Consider the following 22,069-nt stretch of genomic DNA (forward strand, 5'->3'; position numbering starts at 1 on the left):
CTGCTGCTCAGAATCTTCAAGACGTGGTCATTTACCTGTGGACTGTTTTTCACTATTTTAATTTAGTTTTTATTTGGGGGAATCCATACTAAAGAAAGAATATTTCGGTACCCACTGACCCCACTTACCATGGAGCCCCATGAGGAGATGCACTACAGTGCCAAACCAAAACACTGCAGCACTGCCAGGGTTTTGTGAGCACTATACTCAAACACCAGCATCACATACAATGTCTACAAAACCAGCTGAGAACTTGGTTGACCCTAGCCCAAGTGGACCAGCTGAATTACCCAAGGGGACCACCCATCTGCAGAAATCCAATGCCAAGGTGGTGTGTTAGGGTTGGATTTCTCAACCACCAGGATACTCTCCTCCCCTTCACAGGTCAATACGCATGGAAAACACTTAGGTGAATGTTTAGACCCCAGAGAAGGTAAAGTGATAGAACAGAACCTTCTCTAGGAGGTCTCCTCACCAAGTATAGGAATCCACACTGAGAGGAACAATTGAGGTGATGAATTTATTCAGAGAGGGTAAAGTGAGAAGGAACATGTTGAAAAGATGTAATATAACAAGTGAAAAGATTGTACCAGGAATCACATATGAAAAAATATAGGGCCACATAATAATGTAGCACACAGACATGAGAAAGGAAGCAAACAGGAAATGAACAAAAAAGTAGATGAGAAATAAAAGAGAGAGAGAGAGGTGTGAATGCACAGTTCTCCTTACATGCAGGAGATAGTTGAAGAAAAAAAGTGTGATCAGGATGGAAAATGGCATAGGGGATATGAAAAAGAATGCATAAAGAATTGATGGCATCCATGTCAGAATGTTGATGACCATAGGTGAACAAATGAGAAAAAGAGACTTTAAGGGAAAGATGATATAAAGAATAAGTAGCTTAAGGGTCCCAAAAGAGGTTGTATAAGAGCATGAAAAACATTAAGGTTTCAGTTGGGTAAGCTAGAAGGATGGCAAAGGCAATAGAGGAAAAAGAAATGAAAGAGCATAGTAAAGAATATGGAGGGAAAAACAGCTCTTACAGTAAAGGGAAAACCAAAACATAGGAATGAGATCTACCTGGTAAAAAGCAACAATTGAAACTGAGAACCTCTGGTCAAAGAGCCCAGTCAACTACACAGACAGTTGAGGAGCAGGAGGATGAGAAGGGGGAAAGAATGACAGTGACCAATGACAACATTTATGCTACTTCCATTAACACACAATGATGGTGAAAAGAAAACAGTTTGGTTTGTTTTGAATTCCGTGCATAGCTACTTGAGGGCTATATGTGCAAGATGTCCCTAATTTAGCAGTGTAAGACTAAGGAAGGCAGCTAGTCATCACTACCAACTGCCAAGTCTTGGGCTACTCTGTTTCCAATGAATAGTGGGATTGATTGTCACATTATAATGCCCCCACGGCTGAAAGGGCGAGCACGTTTGATGAACAAATTAAGTGAAATGGTTCCTAGTGACTCTGAGCTTATAGGATAGTCACTGATGAGATTGTTAGCACCAAGAACTACAATTAGAGGAAGAACAGGTGGAAGAAGAAAAACAAGAGAATGGGACAGGGAGAGAAGATGTAGAAAGATGGGAGACTATAATGGGAAAGGAAGGAACTATGGAAAAACAGGAGACAAGGGAGGACAGGAAAAGAGTGACTATAGAGAATAAGATATGATAACAAAATTGGCCTTAGCAGACAAAAGAACTCAGAAACATTTCTGAGATAAGGAGAAGGAGGCAAATATACCCAAGAAAAAAGAGCATCCCTCCCCAATAAATCCCAGTAACAAAGCAACCAAGTCAGAATAGACAAGGCTGAGGAAGAATAATGCATAAATGTAGAAAAGATAACAGACAAGTAAGTGTCTACTAAATCTCCACAGAAGCAGAGTGGATTGCTTTGAAAAGAAGAGAAGGGTAAGAAAAATAACACAAGAGGATAGTAATGGTAAGATAAAGGCAAGAAATTTGGACTTGAGAAAGTCCAACAGAAAAAATATATCTGAGCCTCAGTCTGAAGAATAGACCTCAAAGTTTAGGAGTCCAAGAAAAGGAATACAGCCTGATGTTAAGACAAGGCATATCTGAAAACCAGGCAAGGAGAACAAGACATGCCTGCACCAGAGTAATGCCAAAATAAAAAAAATGTTTGATATTAACTTCAATATCTGGAAAGGGAGAAAAAAAAAGAAGTCAGAAGAAAGTGGAGAAGAACTATAGGAGACAGGGAAGCAGCAAACAAAAGCTACCAAGTTCAGAAATTATGAAAAAGTCTTAGGTTAGATCCATGACAGAACTAATAAAAGATTTGAAAAAGGCAGGTAGGAAATGACTGTCAAAATAATTTTCTTCATTAGAAAATGGATTTATTGGAGGAAGTATATCAGGTTCAAAAGAATATCCAGATCACATGAAAAACTCCATTCCACACTGCACAACAACTGTAACTTTAAAAGATAAAGAGGAACCTGATGCCATGATGTTTGTCTAGTGTGAACATCTTGCTGTTCCATACCAAAGTGGAAACTAATATCATATGTGGATTCATAATGTTTAAAGTCTTAAATTCAAATTTAACATTTTGTATAAGTTTGTGATTTTGTAGATATTTCACAAAAAATTCAATATTCTAAAGCTCATGAGGAGAATGAGGACACATTATTACACACAAATACCAAACTAAAATGTGAAGATTAAATAATCTGTATAGAGAAAGTAAGCTATACAAGGAGGATGTGTCATATTCCTATTGGTGGAGGGTTGTCACATGCTCAGATGGCTAGTAGTGAGCAAAACTTTTGTACATAGAGGGCAACACTAAATCAGGAAAGCTATATGCTAGTGGAGATATACATAATCAGAAAAAGTTCTTTTCTTTAAGTGTTTATTTTTGTTCTGGATTACAAAAGAATAATTTACAAGTTTTAAACATTGAAAACTAAAGACACTTCATTGCAAACTAACTAGTAAAACAAACAGTACATGTATTTCAAGCTTAAAATCGACACATAAAAATACATTTTTTTTATACTTAGTTATATACACGGAATTTATATGTCATAATAAATGGAGTCAAATATGCAAATTGATAGACTACATATTCTGCTATGAATAATTTAAATATTAACAGTTTCATACTGGTTGTTTCAGTATATTTTCATTGATTTATTTTATTATTTTATGACATTCTTAGTCAATGTCAAGTAACACGTAAGTACACTTTTCCATTGTTGTTACAGCTATTTTGTTTCTGAACCCATGTGCCTGTATTTCTGTATTGCAAAATACTGCCTTTCAGTCCATGCAAGCAACCCTGGTATATTCCCCTTTCATTTACTGTGACTGAAAAACATCTATTTAATTTGCAATATATTTCTAAAACAAAACAGAAAAAACTTATTAACCATAACTACAAAAAATATGAGATTTAGAAATTCATTTTAAAGGTCATAGGGTTTGTATCACAATTGCTTCTCAGATAGTTGGAAATTCTCAAATTGGCTAAAGCTGCTAATCTGTGGCAGACACTTCAGCCCATTCAAGTGTTTTCTGAAAATCTGAGTGAAAATTTTATAATAATAACTGGCAGAAAGTTATTTTCACTTGTTACTTTGATACAACTTTTCAGTATATAATTACTGGGTAAGTCAAACATTATGAACAGCTGTAAGATACTGTATAATGACTAGTAAGAGTTGTATAAAAGGTCCATGAAAGGACTACATAGACACTATGTTGCCTTTAACAAGGCAGCTGTTAACAGCATGTTAGCTAAACATAAGTCATAAGTAATCTACTGATTATTTTTAAAATCAAAATTGCTATGTCATCATAACAAACATCTGTATTTTGATTATAAATGTAGAAGCTACATCTTCATAAAAATTTTTAATGATTTCTAATACTTTTTTTTTTCTGTATTCAACCACTACTTATTGAAATCTGTATTCTAGTTTATGTAAACACCTGGTGAACTTAACATACCTAGGATACTCATGAACCTCACAGTCCAACTCTACAAGCAACACTCTGAAAAAGTAACTACTCTATACAATTGTAGCCAACTTATCATTCCTAAATGTGGGTAAAATATATATATATATATATATATATATATATATGAATTTCCACATATACATTTTAATGAGTAATAATATACATTATTCTTAAAGACTACAGCAAGATATACCTTTCTCTTTACATTCCTCTAATTGCCCAGGATCAAACTTAAGTCTTCTAATGTGTTCCTCTAGAATATCTGCCCAGTTCTGCAGAGACTCCATCATTTTCCAAGGCTGGGTCATTGCTACTGTAAACAGGACTACTGTGTGGGGGAACGTTCTCTCATTCAATGCAAATTTGAGTAAGTTTCTCTGCCATGGATCTCCATCTAAGATCCACACACCAAGTCTAGTGTGATCTGATAACAAAAAATGACATCCATTTCAAAAGTCAATTCAAAGTCAGTAATTCAACACTAAAGATGAGCAATATGACCACAAACCATAAGGTCTATCCAGGTCTCTGATGATTAGAAATGGGCAAGTAGTAAAATTTACTATTATATTATCTGTTAGGCTCATCAATCAATTACATTCAACGAATCAATTATTTTCATATGTGACTAGGATTTTTGGAATAACTGGAAACACTAATTTTGACAGTTGATTACTTTTTGGAGTCTTAATGCTAACTCAATAAAATGAAAAATCTTCACTTAATTAAATATAATAATGAGAAATCATAATTGCGATATTTTGATAGTTGGAATGGTTAAAAACAGTAATATCTGCAAACACAAATTTCAATCTGGTATTTAATTTCATGACATTATGTGATTTACATATTTTTTTTTATTATTCAAATATCTTTATGACACTCATGAATGCAATTTGTGCTCAATTGCCTGACTCTACAGGTAATAACCATTAAACACTAAACAACCAATTTTAACTCTATAATACAATAAATATTTGACAATCTATAAGACCTAAGAAAAGACTTATACTAAATAACAAGTATTGCTTTTAAAAATCTTCTTTTAAATCCTCTAATATTCAAGTACCTTTTATTAGTAAAGACATAAAACTTTCCATATGTATCATAACATATCAGTTATATGATATCAAGTGTACCCAGAATGAATGAGTGTTGTAATTTTAACCTAAGTAATATTTTAGGTAGCCATGTATACTATTCATAAAATTAGAGATTCTTTCTATAAGAAAACCAGTACTGAAGACAGCACATGAAATAAAGTCTAACTACTCTTATAGAAATGACAAAAGTTTTTTTATTCTTAAATTCAACATCACACTTCAAAACCTATATATTTAATTATAAGCACCAAAGAAAGATACACTATTACAGGATCAGGCTATTCTCAAATAAAATTCTACCCCTCTCTCTCCAACTCACCACCATTTGATCTTCTCAGAGAAAGAAGTCCTCTCTGTTACTATACTGATGAGATCTTCTCAGAGAAAGAAGTCCTCTCTGTTACTATACTGATGAGGAAAGGCTTGAAACAACTAAAACAAGCATTTCTAACTTCTGCTATTACTACAACTAGAATTCCTACATGTATTTTTAGTAATGAGTCTACAGGAAATGGAAAGACACTCGTTACTCTTGGAAAGCTCTAATATATACATAATTCCTTCAAAAGCTTTGACTGAACAACAATGTGGACACAAGAGTGCACATAACTGGTGGGTAGAAGCTGACCAACACTTACTTTTAAGGCTGTTAGACCAACAAGAAATGACAGAAACTGTTCTACAGTCAGAAATCAAACCACTGCTGGTTCTATGATAAAACATTAGGCAGTTTCAATACCTGATATGAAGAAGGGTTTTTAACAGTACATTCTTTTGAAAAAAGAATCCTGAACATATAGAGAAATGAGTGAGTAATTTTCAAGAGAAAAATAATGTAGTAAGTTCTCACTTACACACATGTAGACATACACATAAATTAGGGAGAGGAGTACTCTTGAATCCTTGTATTGGATATATGTTTCAAACCACTAGCTTTGAAAACCAGAAAAAAAAAAGATACAAAACATTGGACTTCTCCAAAAGTATATTAATGACAAAACTAGAGTATCCAGACAATTTTTAAAAAACTAAAGGATTGCTTGACACAAATTCACTTCTTCAATGGATCATCAGGAAAGAATGCTGTAATTCACTTGGAGGCAAGCTGTATATAATGTAATTTATGAGAAGTGCTATGCAAGAAGATTTGCAAATTCTAATCCTCAGAATGCTTCCAAAAATATCTGAACTGATCAAGCCAAAGAAACTGGTAGATATGTTATCTAATGGAATGAAACTTGGAGCTGCTGATACTACTAGCACATACTTATTGCAGAGTCAATGATCTATGAGCATTATAAAGATACAGAATGGTTTATACGGTAGTATACAGAATGTGTGGCTCTGAAGATTTTGGCCTGTAAAACAAACACAAAATAACAGTAGATAAAATTAAAAAAAGATGGTTTCTTTTTTGCCTCGGTTAGTTTTGAGTCAAATGGCTCTGACTAGATAAAAGTTTGCACTCAGAAAACAATGCCTTCTAATATTAATAGTATAAATGTCAGTAAGTTTAGGAGTACATGCTAGTAAGAGAAGAAAGTATGTCCTCCATGGCCAAAAGCAAAGGTCCAGAAAGTGCCCTTATCAATGAATGGAGAAACATTGAAAGGTTGCAAGATGAAAGGTCTTAAGGAGAAGAAGATTATACAAAAGACCTAAAGGATTCTGAAACAATTTTATCTTTACAAGACAACTGTGATTACAAAAGATGAAAAAGTAGAAGCCAATGGAGATGTAATTACATAAGATCTGCTGATTTTTGAAGGTTTTTTCACTTGGATTGTAAAACTCCAGGGGTAGCAGGAGCCAATGACCCCCCAGAAATAGAGTATAATCTATACTGTTCTACTGGCTGAAATTCCTAGAAACTCTACCCCTCTATATAAATGTGAGGCACCAAAATATTTGTATTAAAAAAGAGAAAACTGTGTGTGTATCAATCTTATTGGCAAATATCATAAACAGGATACGTATAAACATTTATTTAACTTGTAAATTTAAATTATTATTTAACTCAATTTCAGGCTATTTTAAATTGTAATACATAACAAGGTCAAGGTCAATGTGCTCCATGTGGTTCATAGTCTTTGCCAAGGCTGTTGCAGCTAAATTACCTCTGTAAGATTAAGCTATCCCAAAGGACCAATGCTAGTGAGTGGCAAAGCTGCTCACCAATCTGTCAGAATATCATAACATGGTAGCCCAAGACTGTGATAAAAAAGTAGGGTTAAGTGTTCTCAACAACTGACAGCAAAAAAATCTTGTGCATATTCTTTTATTTATTATTATAAAAGTAACTAAAAGGTAAAAATAGGAATTTCTTTAGGTTAGTTAAAGTTAGATTAGGTAAAATAAATAACAATAAAAATTTTCATGAAGCACACATATGAGCAGCTTGGAGTAGCGAAATTGAAGTGTAGCATGAGCTGCAAGTTCCCCAAGTAATTTATAACTTATACTGGCATGAATAGTGGTTTGACATGGTCAAAGGTCAATAAAAGAATAAAATGTAAATTTAACTAGATGTAGTTTCACAATACAATTTGAGGTCACTTTAGAAAGAAAACAAGATAATTTAAATTATTTTTAATTATTTTGGTAGTTAAAATAATAGGTCAATTTGACTGACCTTGTAATATTTGTATAGAGTTTGTGTGGAAAAAATAACAAATAAACTATATTTAATGAAAAAACAAAAATGTTTGAAATGTATTTAGGAGGTTTCAGAGAGTAAGCAAATAACATTCAAGATTTTTGAGATGAAGAAAAGTTTATTTAATCTTAACATGAAAATTGCTTTGAATATAAACTAGTTAAAAACAAAAACAATATAATTCATGAACAAATCTTTAATAAATATTCTCCACTAAAAATAAGGTTTCTTTGTATATAAGAGTCTTGAGAAGTTTACTGAAAGTCTGGCAAATTTTATAAAGATACACTAACTATATTAAAAGTAAGTAGTATGGAAACTATAACAAGTACAAAGTGGTCATGTGGTTGGTCAATTTGATTTAACCATGATAAGATAATTAATTAAATAATATATATATACACACACACATAATAAAAATAATGATAAATGCTGACAATTCCATGACTATCATAGTTTTTCTGGTTTTATAACTATGCAATGAGAGCTGTTACAAATTTATCCAAGCTAGCTGATATGTCTTCCATGGAAGTGGAACTTGTATTAAAAGAAAAATTAATATTTTTCTGTACAGAAAACAATGTAATATAGTATATCATTTGATACATGAAAATCCCAGTTTTCTTTACATCTTTGACTGAGTATCTTTTAGACATTCTGATCTGTCACAAGCAGACATTTCATCTTAATCATAACAAAGTGATGATACCTAGACAACATAGATGCAACTGAAAAGAGACAAATGGACAGAAAATATGACAAGGTAGAAAAGAGTTTACAGGAAGGAGTAGGAGAAGGAGAATATATGGCTGGGTTTGATGAAAATGGTGAAATAAAATTCTGAGAGGTATGTCAAGAAGAGAATGTGAAAGGTGAGCCTGTTAAAACTTTGAATGGATCCTACTATTGATGCAGTAATTTCAAGCTTGATGGGATCCAGACACATATGGGGAGTGAAAATCACAATGTCACAATTTCAATAAAATCTACAAGAGCCAAGCAAAAACGATTATGCAAAAAAAAAGAATCAATGGACAATACATTAGTTGAAATATTACTTCAAAGATGCACATGCAATTTCAAAGCACTGCCAGCCCTTTACAGATCTTCATTCACTTCATAGTGAAGGACAGTGTTAATCAGTAGTTTTGTTTGTTTTGTTAGTTTTCAAATGTTCAGGTTTAATTTAACTGAATTAAAGCATGCAGTTACATTCTTGATGACAAGAAACTGACTTGAAGTAAAAATGTATCTCAGAATAGCTGGTATGGATGTTAACACTTTTACTAGTAAAGCAGAGAACAATATTTTGACCCTTTTAGGTCCAAACATTGTTCTTTGCTTTACTAGTAAAAGTGTTAATACCCATACTAGCCATCTTAAGATGCAGGTATATACTTATCAATCCTTCATCTGTGTGATTTACAGTCAAAACAGTAACTAGACTGAAACCTAAAGTGCAGTTCTCAATATACCTAAAAATATACTGTGCATGGGCATAGACTAATACAATATGCATGTAACTTGAACGAAGTCATGAAAAAGTTGAGAATCTACCAAATAGATCTTGACTAAAGGGATCACGTCAGGTTAATAATACTTTTGCTGATATGAATTTAGCTTGCAAAATAATGATAAATTTATTTGTGCATTCTACCTTGAATCCATTAGGTCAATATATTTCATAACTATAGATTCAAATCACATCTTAAAATGTTGCTTGGTAATGCAAAAAATAGATATAGTGCATTTATTTCCAAACATCTTCTGCATAGAATCACTAATTCTGAGGTTCTATAAACATAATCATGTATCAAAACATGATTGTGACATATTACATTCCTCAGTGAAGGTCCTTGTTTTTGTGATTGACCAGTTTATTCTCTACCTTTTGTACATGATTCAAGTCAGTTTTCAATCTCTCAGCAAACTAGTGTACGAAGAAGCAATTTCTAAATAATATATTGAAATAAGTTTGGAAATGGATTTCCAAAATGCTGCCTGTAGCCCAACTGTTTTTTTCTGCAAACATGGTATTGAATGTAGACTAATATTATTTTTAAATCCAGATGTACTTATTCAGCTAGGCAATACTATTATTCAGACTGGCTGTCTGAATAAGTAGATGTCATCAACATGCATGAGACATTTGAAATAAAACACACAACATGAATTATTTATTAGGAATGGTATTCAGACATTTTTTAAAGAAATTTTTGTTTTTGCCAGTAACTTGTTAACTCTTTCACTGCCAAGTTATTATTTTTAACTGATGCCAATTGCCACATTCTTTTTGCCTGTTAGTTCTGAATAGGGATGCATTACATACAAATTTTATAACTTCAATGCATATCAACATATAAACATGAAATTTTCAGGGTTTGTTTGGAGTGTACATAGTTGGTCCTCTTCAAACATCTTCATTTCTTCTAGAGTTTTCCACTGCTACTTGGCATCCTGTTCTGAACTAACTGATGGTTTGGGTTCAGGTGGAGATGGAGACTGTACCTGGAGTGGAATTCCTGAACTGCTTCCCTGGGTCATTCCTCAAGCCATGGTCGCTCTTCCCCTTGATTTTTCTCACCTTCCACTGGTAGTGGAACCATGTCCCCTTGAGGTTTTAACTATGTATATTCCCTTGGTTGCTTCCAATTTGCTTTGTGTGCTTAGTCTACTTTCTTTACCACTGCCTTCAGTCTTCTTCTGAACTTTCATACTCAAAACAGTCACTCTGAGTCCAAATCTTGCTGAATCATTTCCAAAACTTGAACTGCAGTGAATGATGACTGTCTGCACAAAGCCGTCTTGGAAACTTCATTGATGAAATTCATTGAATTTGTTCATATAGTCAAATTCTAGGGTATTTTGCATGTCAAGCTATAGCAAATTCAACTTAAATGCTATTTAAACAGCAAAATATTTTATATTTGAGATAGAAAACATGTCATTGGTAACGATGATTGACTTTATTTATACAGGAAAGTAAATGGAAAGAGTAATACACTATAATCAGTCTTCAACATTAGAAATATCTCAGTTACTAGAAAATGTTCTCAAGTATCCATTCTTATTTTTTTATGTAAGAAACTTTTCAGTAAGTAATATACTGATAAATGAGAAAATATAAGAAAGATATTAAGACTTTGGAAATTAAGTTGTGGCCACTTTATTCATCTACTTCCATTCTATCTTGAAACAAGATGATATTAATAAGAAGTGTTGAATGGGACCTTCTGAAGGCATAGATATTTTAAAAATAAATGCAATGTCATTAAAAGAATGCCATTATCATTTCATCCAATATTCAAACTTTTTGTATCAGTGTAGTGGTTATATATCTAAAATTTCATTTACAAAATTTGATAACTAGTAATTGTTTGAATTTTTATAAAGCTCACTACTGTTTTTAATCAGAATGCCACTTTTTTTAACTTTTTTGTATGATGCCAAGTCTATATTAAGGTTCATACACATTTGAAAAATGTACATGAAGTTCTTTTTCTTTTGTCAATGCTTTTCAGAAACAGGCCAGCAAAATTGGAATTTGGTGAATCTATCTTACTGTATGTACATAGTTTGTAGATAAATGCATGTTCAGGCAAACACTTATGAATCTAACTCTGCAAACTGCACTAAAAAGAACAAAACACACAAAGTAATTTAAATGAATGTAAAATAATGATCTAGAAACAGGAATAATAATGCAATTCTCAAGATGGTCTCTGATATACTTTCTACATTTATTTTTGAGTACTTAATTTCATCAGGCATAGCAAGAAAAGCCAGCCATGGGCTGATATTATCCCTAGGGTTAAGGAGAAGCTATCTAACATGTGTGCCCTCTATGACCTACTGCTATCTACACCAGCCAGCTCTGCTAAGGCTGAGAGATGATTCAGCAAGATAAAGATGATCAACACCAATCTTAAATCTTGTCTGGGACCTGACAGGATCACTGATCAGCCATACTCCACTTGCCTGCTGACAGGATCACTGATCAGTTATGCTCCACTTGCCTACTGACAGGATCACTGATCAGCTATTCTCCACTCGCCTCCAATAAGTGATTTTGATTCCATCAAACATGAAACTCAGGATCACTTCACTCAAGGAGACCAAATGCTTGCAAAGTAACAGATTGAGGATCAGGTGCATGAGAGTAACAAAGAAGGAAATGAAGAAGGAATCCAAAAAATCAATGTTGGAAAATCATTAGAGTAGGTTCACATTAAATTTCCTTTTATCATTTATTTTGATTACAAAAGAACATATTTTAAAGGTGAAAAAAAAAACAGGTTACAGTGATGCATAATTTCCTTTCATTACTTATTTTTGTTACTAACTCTTTCAGCATGACCTTGGTCCCTGAGACTGAACTTGTAACTATTCTATATTTTTTACAGTTTTCATGCTATAACTGTAAAATTAGTAGGCATATTTTCATGAAATTTTCCAGATTATCAGTAAACATTACAGGGCTTTTGTAAGCAAAATATCAGATATTTGAATTAAGTTTTAAGATTGTTTAAGTAATGTTTTTCTCATGCCTTTTTTCTTTTTGCCTGTTGACTATTCAACATGCAAAGTAATTTTAATTTTAAGGTTAAAATACTTTAATGGATCAGAAAATTTTCATAACATACACATAGCCATCACACATTTGTTAAAAACTTTCTGTTATTTTTACTAAAAAATATTTTTATCAGTTCAGTAGATTTGACAGACCTTGTAACCATCATATAAAAAATTAGGAAATAAATTAGCTCTTTTCTTTCAAGAATGACTACAGATTATAACACAAAAACACAAATGTTGGGTTTAAAGAACTTAAATCTCATACTATTATAGTTTTATGTATAATTATTATTATTATGTTGACCTTCTAGCCATGCCTGGTTTATATTATTTAAATTATAATGAAATGGCACACGTGCACTCATCTTACCACATCCAATAATATAAGACTAGCCTTTACACAATTACCTGTCTTAGCTGTGTTTTAGTGAACTATTATTTTCTAAAATACAGAAACATTTCAGTTTTAATACATTATATATGTAAATACATTATTATCACTGACAAACAAGTCTTAAAACTTATTTCTCTTAAAACATATAACAGTGAATAAAAAAGTAAACAATCACCTCTTCCAATTATGACCTTTGTACTCAATTACTGCTTATCATAGGTTGCTAAGTCTTAAGAAATTTTTCATGTGAAGGATGTGGAACAAAATATTTTTAAGGTATTTGTACATACATTAAAAAAAAACAAAAAATCATAAATTACTATATCAGTACCACAAACTCTCTTATACTTTATCAAGCTTAGTAACTACACTGTAATTGGGTCTAAAAAAATATGGAGTTTCAAAACCATTAAAGAACTACTTTACCAGTTTGAAATCATGTATCAAAATAAGAAGATTGACACCCTAATAGTTCAAAATTGCTCAGAAAGCCAATAGGAGTACATTCTGAGCTTTTGGCCTTCTTAGGTTATTTTCAGGTTAAGAAGGTCAAAATGTTCTCTACTTTATTTTAATAAATATTTTAATACCCATACCAGCTGTCTTGAGATATATTTTTACTTCAAGTGTAATTCTCATCATCACAAATTCTGAGCTTTTTATTGGCTATTCACATGTCACAGATAGAAGTAGTAGTACATATGGAAGTGTTTCCAAAAGACAGAAAGAGATGAGTAGGACTGCTGTGTTTTCAGTAAATGTTATGATATCTCACCAAAGAGAAAAGAGAGAGGTTTTATTTTATATTCTAACTTGTCAGTATCAGTAATATGGATAAATTTTATAAAGAATAAGTTCAATAATTTATTTCTAAGTAGTAATAATCTATACATATATATAATTGAAATGTGGCTGTATACTGTATACATAATATTAGTCCACTAAAACACAGCCAAGATGGGGAAGACTAGAGGTCAGTTTTATATTATAAAATACATAACATGAGTGCATGTGCATTGCATCAATGCAAGTTATGTAATATTAGCTAGGTATGACTGGAATGTCAATATAATGAAAAAACATAATAAATATATATGTAAATATATAGCATTTGAGACTTAAGCTACTTAGATTAAATATTTGTATTTTTGTGTTATAATATGTTGTCATTCTAGCACAAAAATAGCATAATTTATATTTCCTAATATTTTTATGACAGTTATGAGATTGGTTAAATGACAGACCTCAAATAGTCAAGGTATAGAAAAATACATAAAATATATAGTCTTACTGAAAACAAACATCTGAAATGTATTTAGATGATTTTAGAGATTATGCAAATATTTAAAATTCATGGGACAAAGAATAGTATTTTTAATCACAACAAGAAGTCAATTTGCACTCAGACTGGTAATGTAACAGACTAGATATTTTCACAAACAAATCTTTAGTAAAAATACTTCAATAAAATATCTGATTTTTTGTGTACAGAAAACATAGCTGTGTTTTAGTGGACTAGTATTTTGTAATATACAATCATATTTCAATTATTATACATATATATATATATATACACTGCAGCCAAAATATTAAGGCCAATGAATATAAAGAAAAAATATGCATTTTGCATTGTTAGACTCAACCACTTATTTGAGTAAAGCTTCAAAAGAAAATGGAAAATAAAAATAAAAAACTGTTTTAGCATTTACTAGGAAAATGTGAACACTATGAAATTAGCCTAAATACAAGCTGGTCAAAAGTTTAAGACCATACTGAAATGAAGCGTTAACTGGTAAACACGTAACGAAATTTAGTCACTTGTGTTACATTGGGTAAAAACATGGAAAGGCTAAAAAGCTGACAGAGTTTGAGTTTGAATGTGGCAGAATTGTCGAGATGCAAAAGCAAGGTCTCTCTCAACGTGCCATCGCTGGTGAGATTGGGCATAGTAAAACTGCTGTTGCAAATTTCTTTAAAGACCCTGAGGGATATGGAACGAGAATTTCAAGTGGTTGGCCCAAGAAAATTTCACCGGCATTGAGCAGGAGGATCCGATGGGTTGTCCGGCAAGACACCAGCCAATCGTCAAACCAGATTAATGCCCTTACAGGTGCAGAATGCAGCTCAAGAACAATAAGATGGCACCTACAAGAGAAAGGCTTTGAAAACCGTAAATGTCTTCAAAGGCCATGCCTCCTTACAAACCACGAAACAGCTCGGTTAAACTTTGCTGGGAAGCACCAAACATGGGACATAGAAAAGTGGATGAAGGTTTTTTTTCTCTGCTGAGAAAAAAATTAACCTGGATGGTCCAGATGGGTTCCAACATTACTGGCACGATAAGGATATCCCACCCGAGAGATTTTCAACACGATACAGTGGAGGAGATTCCATCATGATCTGAGGTGCTTTCTCTTTCAATGGAACAATGGAGCTTCAGGTTATACTGGGGCATCAAACAACAGCTGGTTACATTGGCATGTTGGAGAGAGCATCCTAATTGATTGAAAGCCCTCCCATGTGTGGAAAAGACTGGATCTTTCAGCAAAACAATGCTGCAATCCACAATGCCCGCAGGACAAAGGACTTTTTCATGGTGTATAACGTGATTCTTTTGGACCACCCAGCGTGTTCTCTTGAACTGAACCCCATTGAAAATGTTTAGGGGTGGATAGCAAGGGAAGTCTATAGAAATGGACATCAATTCCAAACAGTGCATGATCTTCGTGAAGCCATCTTCACTATTTGGAATAACATTCCAGCCAGCCTTCTGCAAATGCTTATATTGACCACCAAAGCGAATGTTTGCAGTTATTCGCAATGACAGCCATGCAACTCACTACTAAGAAATCTTGTTGGGCATTTCCTACCCTGTTTAGGACTTATTTTTGGTATGGTCTTAAACTTTTGACCAGCTAGTATTTAGGCTAATTTCATAATGTTCACATTTTCCCTATTAAATGCTAAAAACGTTTTTTATTTTTATTTTACCTTTCTTTATTTTCATCTTTTGAAGCTTTACTCAAATAAGTGGTTGAGTCTAACAACACAAAATGCATATTTTTTTTATGTTCATTGGCCTTAAGATTTTGGCCAGTAGTGTATGTGTGTGTGTAGATTATTACTATTTAGAAATAAATTATTAAACTCATTTTTCTTAAAATATAGAACAATAAATCAAAAAGTAAAGCAAACAATTATCTCTTCTCACTATGACCTTTCTTCTTAGTTGGTGTTGGATACAGGTTGTTAAGCCTTTTAAAATTTCGCACACTGAGGATGTAAAAAACAACAAAACAGTTTTTAGATTTTATACATATATATATATACACACACACTTGAATAACCAAAAAATCATATATATGGGCACAGAATTCCACTATAATTTATTAAGCTGAATAACTAAGATTTATTTAGATGTTAAAAAATATGAAACTTCGAGCAGACTAAAAATACAACCTACCTCTATGAAACCTTGGTTTGAAAGAACGTGGTAGCCTTTTGAGAATTAAAATGGCTTAGAAAACCACAAAGGGGGCATTCTAAGCTGCTGGTTTTTTCACATGTCATATGTTGAAGTAAGTGTATATAATGGACCATTTCAGAAAATGGAAAGAGGTGTATGATTCAGTACATAAGCCATATCTCAGCAAAATAAAAAGAAAAGTATGAGGTTCTAATTTTATAATCTAACTTAATAATATTAGCAATTTGACTTCCCAATTTGTACAAAACTATAGACATAGTATTTTGACATCACAAACATCTAATTTTAAACAGTGCTGCTTTCAACATACCACGTAACTCATCAAAATCTGTATTTAAAGGTGTTCTTTTACTATTTACTTCTAAATTAAGAAATTCACTCATATATAATATTAAGTTTGAATTATAATCTACAATTTGATCCCAAATTTATTGATATAAGTTCATAAAATAGCAGTTCAATAAAATTTTGAATGCAAGTCAACAAATGGGATGACATGACCTTTGAACCCTGGTCCATTGTGAAAGGATTAAAATATATCACAATAGTTATCCATACTGTAATATTACACTATCACAATCTTTTTTTATCTGCATCCAATTTCATAACTTTGCACTCTGTTCAATAATTATTGGAATTACTATCTGTTTAAAAAATGGCTGCTAAATAATTACACTTCACAACATTACTTGACACAACTTATTATTTCTTGCAATAGAGAATAATTAATTAAAAAATGTCTCCTCAGATGGCAAACAATAAGCTTTTAAAGAATTACAAAAAATAACTCTTAGAAAAACAATGGCACAAATTATAATTAGCTTCTTATAAACAGTTAAAATAAATACGTGTGAAATTTGTGTAAATAAGCTGGGTTAAATAACATAATAATTACCATCTCTATAATCATCTTGTACTACAACACAGTTGAACTCCAATCCAGAACCCTTTTTAGCATCTCGATTTCCTTGGATCCTAGCAATGAGGGAAGTTTTTCCAGAACCCTCATCACCTAGTACAGCATATGAAAAGAGCACTGTACTACAAGGTAACTAAAATTACACATTCAACAAAGTAACTGTTATAACACTAGGAAACATAGTAAAGTTTTTAATATAACTAGATTGTTAACTATTATCAACTTAACAAGTATGAGATTTAGATTGTATATATGTTTGTATATAAAACACACACACATATATATATATATATATATATATGTACACACAAATTGGTTCAGAGAAGCCTCTTTATACACCAGTCTATAATGAAATTGTTGTTGTTACATTATTTTACATTCAGTTAATCTAGTTGTACATTCTGAGTGTAACAAACAGAAAGTTAGGCCCATCTATAAAACATATCTATAGCTGCTATTAGTGGATCATTGAAATAGAGCCAATCTTGTAGATGTTCAGAAATATGTTAAAATTAACAAGCAGGAAAACTGACTATCATATAACACAAATTAATTGCAAATATGAGCTAAGATAATTGCTGACTGTATTTATATGAAAGTTTCTATGAATTAAAAAAATTAATATGCTTGAGTATCAAATAATGTCTTCATATAATATTCATTACATGAACATAAATAACCTATCTACAAGGAGCCTCATACAATAATGATAAGTTGACATAATGAGAAATTCCAAGAAAATGCCATCATATCTTAGGTAATTTAAATTAACCTGCCATATCTAATTTCACCAGGTTTTCAACAGTAAAAATGTATACACTTTAAAGAATCATCACCTAATCACATCTTAAGGAACTGGTCTATCAGCCTTAACCAGTTGTACAGATTGTGTCATTTAAAAGTTAACTTGCTAAGATGTGCCTGACCTACACTAAAATAATCTAAAACAGAAAATATGCAGTTCTCATGTTAGAATGTAACATTTACATTTCTTAAAATCATTTTAAAATATGTTAGATAAAAGAAGTAATTATACTTAAAAAGGAATTGCAAAAGATAACCTTGAAAATTCCAGCTCTATTTTATACAATGTAGTGTTTGTGAATTAATGTTTGATAAATATATGGAGTCCATTATTTCTGTATTTATTTCCCTCATATAAGCCTACTATATTGTACTTCGTTTTTCATATAATTATAGTAATAAACTGAAAGATCATAAAAATTTCCCATGTGAACACCCATAAATAAAACTTAGAATTAGCTCATATATGTTTCTGAGCAAGATACTAGAAACAAAATGTCTCAAAGTGCATAAAAGTACAATAAAAAGCTCTTTTATTTACAAGATGAAAGTATTATAAAGACAGCTCATATAGACATTAAAACTCTTGGTTACAAGAGGAATTAAAATTTAGGATAGTTTATAAAAAAAACGTGACAAAACTCTATATTTTAAACTTCTATTTTCTAATAGAAAATGATATTAACAATTGTGATCTTAAAATAATTAATTTTATTTTTTTAAATTTAAATTCTATTATATGTTTCAGTTTTTAACCTAGTCTAAAATTTAATTCATATTGCAAGAGAAAACTTTCAAAATTAGAAAATGCAGTATTTATATTCATTAAAAATGACTATGCTTTATTGTTTCAAAGAAGGCAAAATTTCAAAAGACAACTGATACATGTACATAATAGACTCCATACCTAAGTATACAATATATGCCAGTATGATTTCTTTTTAAATTCCTAGTAGCTAAAGAATTTATTGTAATCATAATGACAAAACTTCATGAGGTTTAATTACAATATATTTCAATAAAAAAATTTTCAATTCATTAATAAATAACTCCCACCACTCACCTAATACTAAAAGAAGTTTTCCAGATGGTAACTTGTTTGGAGAAGATGCTTGAACCTGAGTCAGAAGGTTTGACCTGTGTAAAAATTAACTTTTTATGAAAGTAATTAGATTAATTAATTTTGCTAATACTAGACTTAATGTCACCAGCTGTTCAGGATAATTCCTTTTTAGGTACAGGTAAGAAACCAATACAAAAAGCCTGTTCAATGAGATGTGTTTATTTAACTTGCAGACTCTGATATATTTTTAAATGTTTCAGTCTGAACAGTTATCATGAGCCACAATATGGGTTCATAAATGAGGACTGCAATAAGTTTTTGCCATTTAAACTTTAACATTCAATAATAACCTCATTAGTATAAAATAGTGACCAGAATAGGGATATATAAGCTCTGTCGATGCAGAAACTCATGGCTTAGACACATCAGTTTCCACCCAAATTGAGCATTTTTCAATTTTTATGAAATAAGTCAAATAAAAACCCTATTACATGTAACTAAAATGAATTTTGACATTCACACGTATAGGAAAACATGGTATAATACAGTTACAGCCCTGAATCTGATAGTGATCAAAAAGTATTTAACAACCATTTGCTAGTGTCTACAAAAGTCTATTTCAAGGTTTGCCAGCTGACTAAGTAGTCTATACTTCTTAACAGAACAACTTATCTATTACAATTTAAATACCTACAACCAATTTAGTGGTTTTACTGTATCAGATAAATTAATGAAAATGATAAATAACAAAAGGTTCAGTACAGAGCCACTAATAACATTAATCCACCAACTTCACACTACTGACAACAATTTTCTGTCACTCTTAATGCATTTAATTAACTTGTTTCTTGCCCTAACAAATGTTTTTTATAAGAATCTTTTATATGGCTACCTTATTAAGGCCAGTATGAAAGTTCCAATATGTCAAATTCATTACATCATGTATAGCCAAATTAAATATAAAAGCAATAAAAAAACAATTTGCAAATTTATAATACATGACATTCTCTTTCTAAATTCATGCTAATTCTTTACAACAGCACAAAAACTGCCCAAATACTCTAGTATTAATAGTATGTTACCAACTGCTGAAGTCAGACTAACTTTTATTATTTATATTCCACTCTTAAAAATTAGTGAGATTGACTGCTCTTCTGGTACCTCAGTACTTTTAATAGATTAATCAAAAGTTAAAGACCCATATACTTGCTCTTTTTTCCATCATTATCCTACACATAGATAGAGAGAGATATTAATCACGAATTTGAAGTTTCTATCAACAAACTCACTAATTTATATTTTAAGACTTCAGAATGGATAAGAAATAAATGTAATAACTATTAACAAACATTAAGCTTATTTCATATTTGATAATATGTCACATCTCCATAAGTTATTGATTAATGATGCTGATTGTTTTCTGATATTTTAATATAAACTGTCTGATTTCAATGTTGTAACAAAAATGTTTCAGTGTCTAAATACTCACATCTAATGATTTTTTTAAGGAAGATACATTTTCAAAACACTTTTTGAACTAATGCACAGCCTTGAGCTGAGATTACTGAATGATATGAATATTTTTTGATAAATAATGTAAAAAGCAAACTAAGTGGATTATATTTTATACATATTTTAGTCCAAAAATGATATGTTTATGAATGTTGTATTTAATGAGGAAAGAGATGAATATATTTTTTAACCACACCTTTACATAGAGCTAAGAATATATTTTGTGGGTTTTAAATTTTTATAGGCAGTATGCCATTGATGCCTAAACTATTCCAATTTAATATTTCCTGAGCAAAAAAAAATAAAAAAAATCATCTACAAGTGTTTCACAAAGAAAAACTTGGCAAGTAATAATAGCAAATTCCAAGTTTACAATAAATGTGATTCACTAAAAAAATTAATAAAGTAAAACATCATACAAATATTAAATTTGAACTAACCTGTTCAAATTGTAAAACTAAAAAATAAAATTTAAAATATTTTGAATTAAAATATCAAATTTTATAGAAATGAGTTTTTCCTGTTACATTTCACAACTATAAAGATGAACTAGTTGTTTTTGCAGTTTGTAATATTTTTACCATGAACTTACCCATTAGAGGTCATTATTCAGCCATTACTCCAAGTATTATATACTTTAGAAACTTTATGTATTTTAAATTTTATTTTTAAATGATAAATTACACACAGCGCATATTACTAATTAAAATTCTTGTTTTATTAGTAACATTTTAATTACAAGACGGCAAATACACACAACCACCTTTGAATTGTATCACAACGTGAATATAATTCTTAAATTATAGATAACTTTTACTTCTCATTTACCTGCCTTTTAATAACTCAGGAAAGCCTTTAAGCTTCGAAATGTGTCCCAATTCAAAAACATCAATTTATAAAACATTTTTTCTCTAGGCGGTGTTAATATTTTGACCATAATTAAATAATATATAGAAAAACATAATATAGATATATTAATGTTTTATGATGAAATGCGTGTTAATTGGCGTAAACGCTCCTTTCTTCTGTAATCTAGTACTAGTTGTAAGACTCCCTAACAAAGACGGTACTGCTGGTATTGTTTCGTAATATATTGCTATCACTAGCTCTATTCATCTCTCTTTTTCAATTTAATTTAGTTTTATTGTTGCAAAATTCCATCTCATGTTACAGTTCACATACATGTCTCTTCACATTTGTTTCCTTACCAAATATTATGATCAATGTTGCTGTTCAACTTCTCTTCCAAATATTCTGGGTCCGAATTCTTATATTCTTTAACAGGACCCATTACTGACTTTGGAATTGTATTGTAACTATTAATATTATAGAGACATTTATAGAATACTACATCTATAAGAGAGCAGGTAGAGCATGTGGTCACATATACGGCGAATACGTCATATCCGATCGTTTACTTCTCTAATAGGGATCATCCCAAAATTTTGGAAGGAATATAATACAGATTTATATTACACGAAATACATACTATAAATAATATTTTCAAATGTAAATGTTTCTATTAATGTCTAACGTGACTTACAAA

The 22,069-nt window shown here is 31.2% G+C and overlaps 1 protein-coding gene across 2 annotated transcripts in view; it reads right to left on the minus strand.

Annotated features, from left to right (window-relative positions):
- Window positions 1–21,910, minus strand: part of LOC143230942 (cytoplasmic dynein 1 light intermediate chain 2-like) — a 53,875-nt gene extending 31,965 nt beyond the window's left edge. For both annotated transcript variants that reach the window (XM_076465283.1, XM_076465282.1), the window contains exons 1-4: window positions 21,732–21,910; window positions 19,012–19,085; window positions 17,121–17,237; window positions 4,204–4,434 (exon numbers count right to left, since the gene is read on the minus strand). In XM_076465283.1, the coding sequence (XP_076321398.1) occupies window positions 4,204–4,434; window positions 17,121–17,237; window positions 19,012–19,085; window positions 21,732–21,814 (505 nt within the window). In that variant the 5' untranslated portion in view covers window positions 21,815–21,910. The remainder of the gene's footprint in view (window positions 1–4,203; window positions 4,435–17,120; window positions 17,238–19,011; window positions 19,086–21,731) is intronic.
- Window positions 21,911–22,069: the final 159 nt, after the last annotated feature.

The sequence above is a fragment of the Tachypleus tridentatus genome, chromosome 10 (assembly GCF_004210375.1).
Source record: "Tachypleus tridentatus isolate NWPU-2018 chromosome 10, ASM421037v1, whole genome shotgun sequence".
Taxonomy (NCBI): domain Eukaryota; kingdom Metazoa; phylum Arthropoda; class Merostomata; order Xiphosura; family Limulidae; genus Tachypleus; species Tachypleus tridentatus.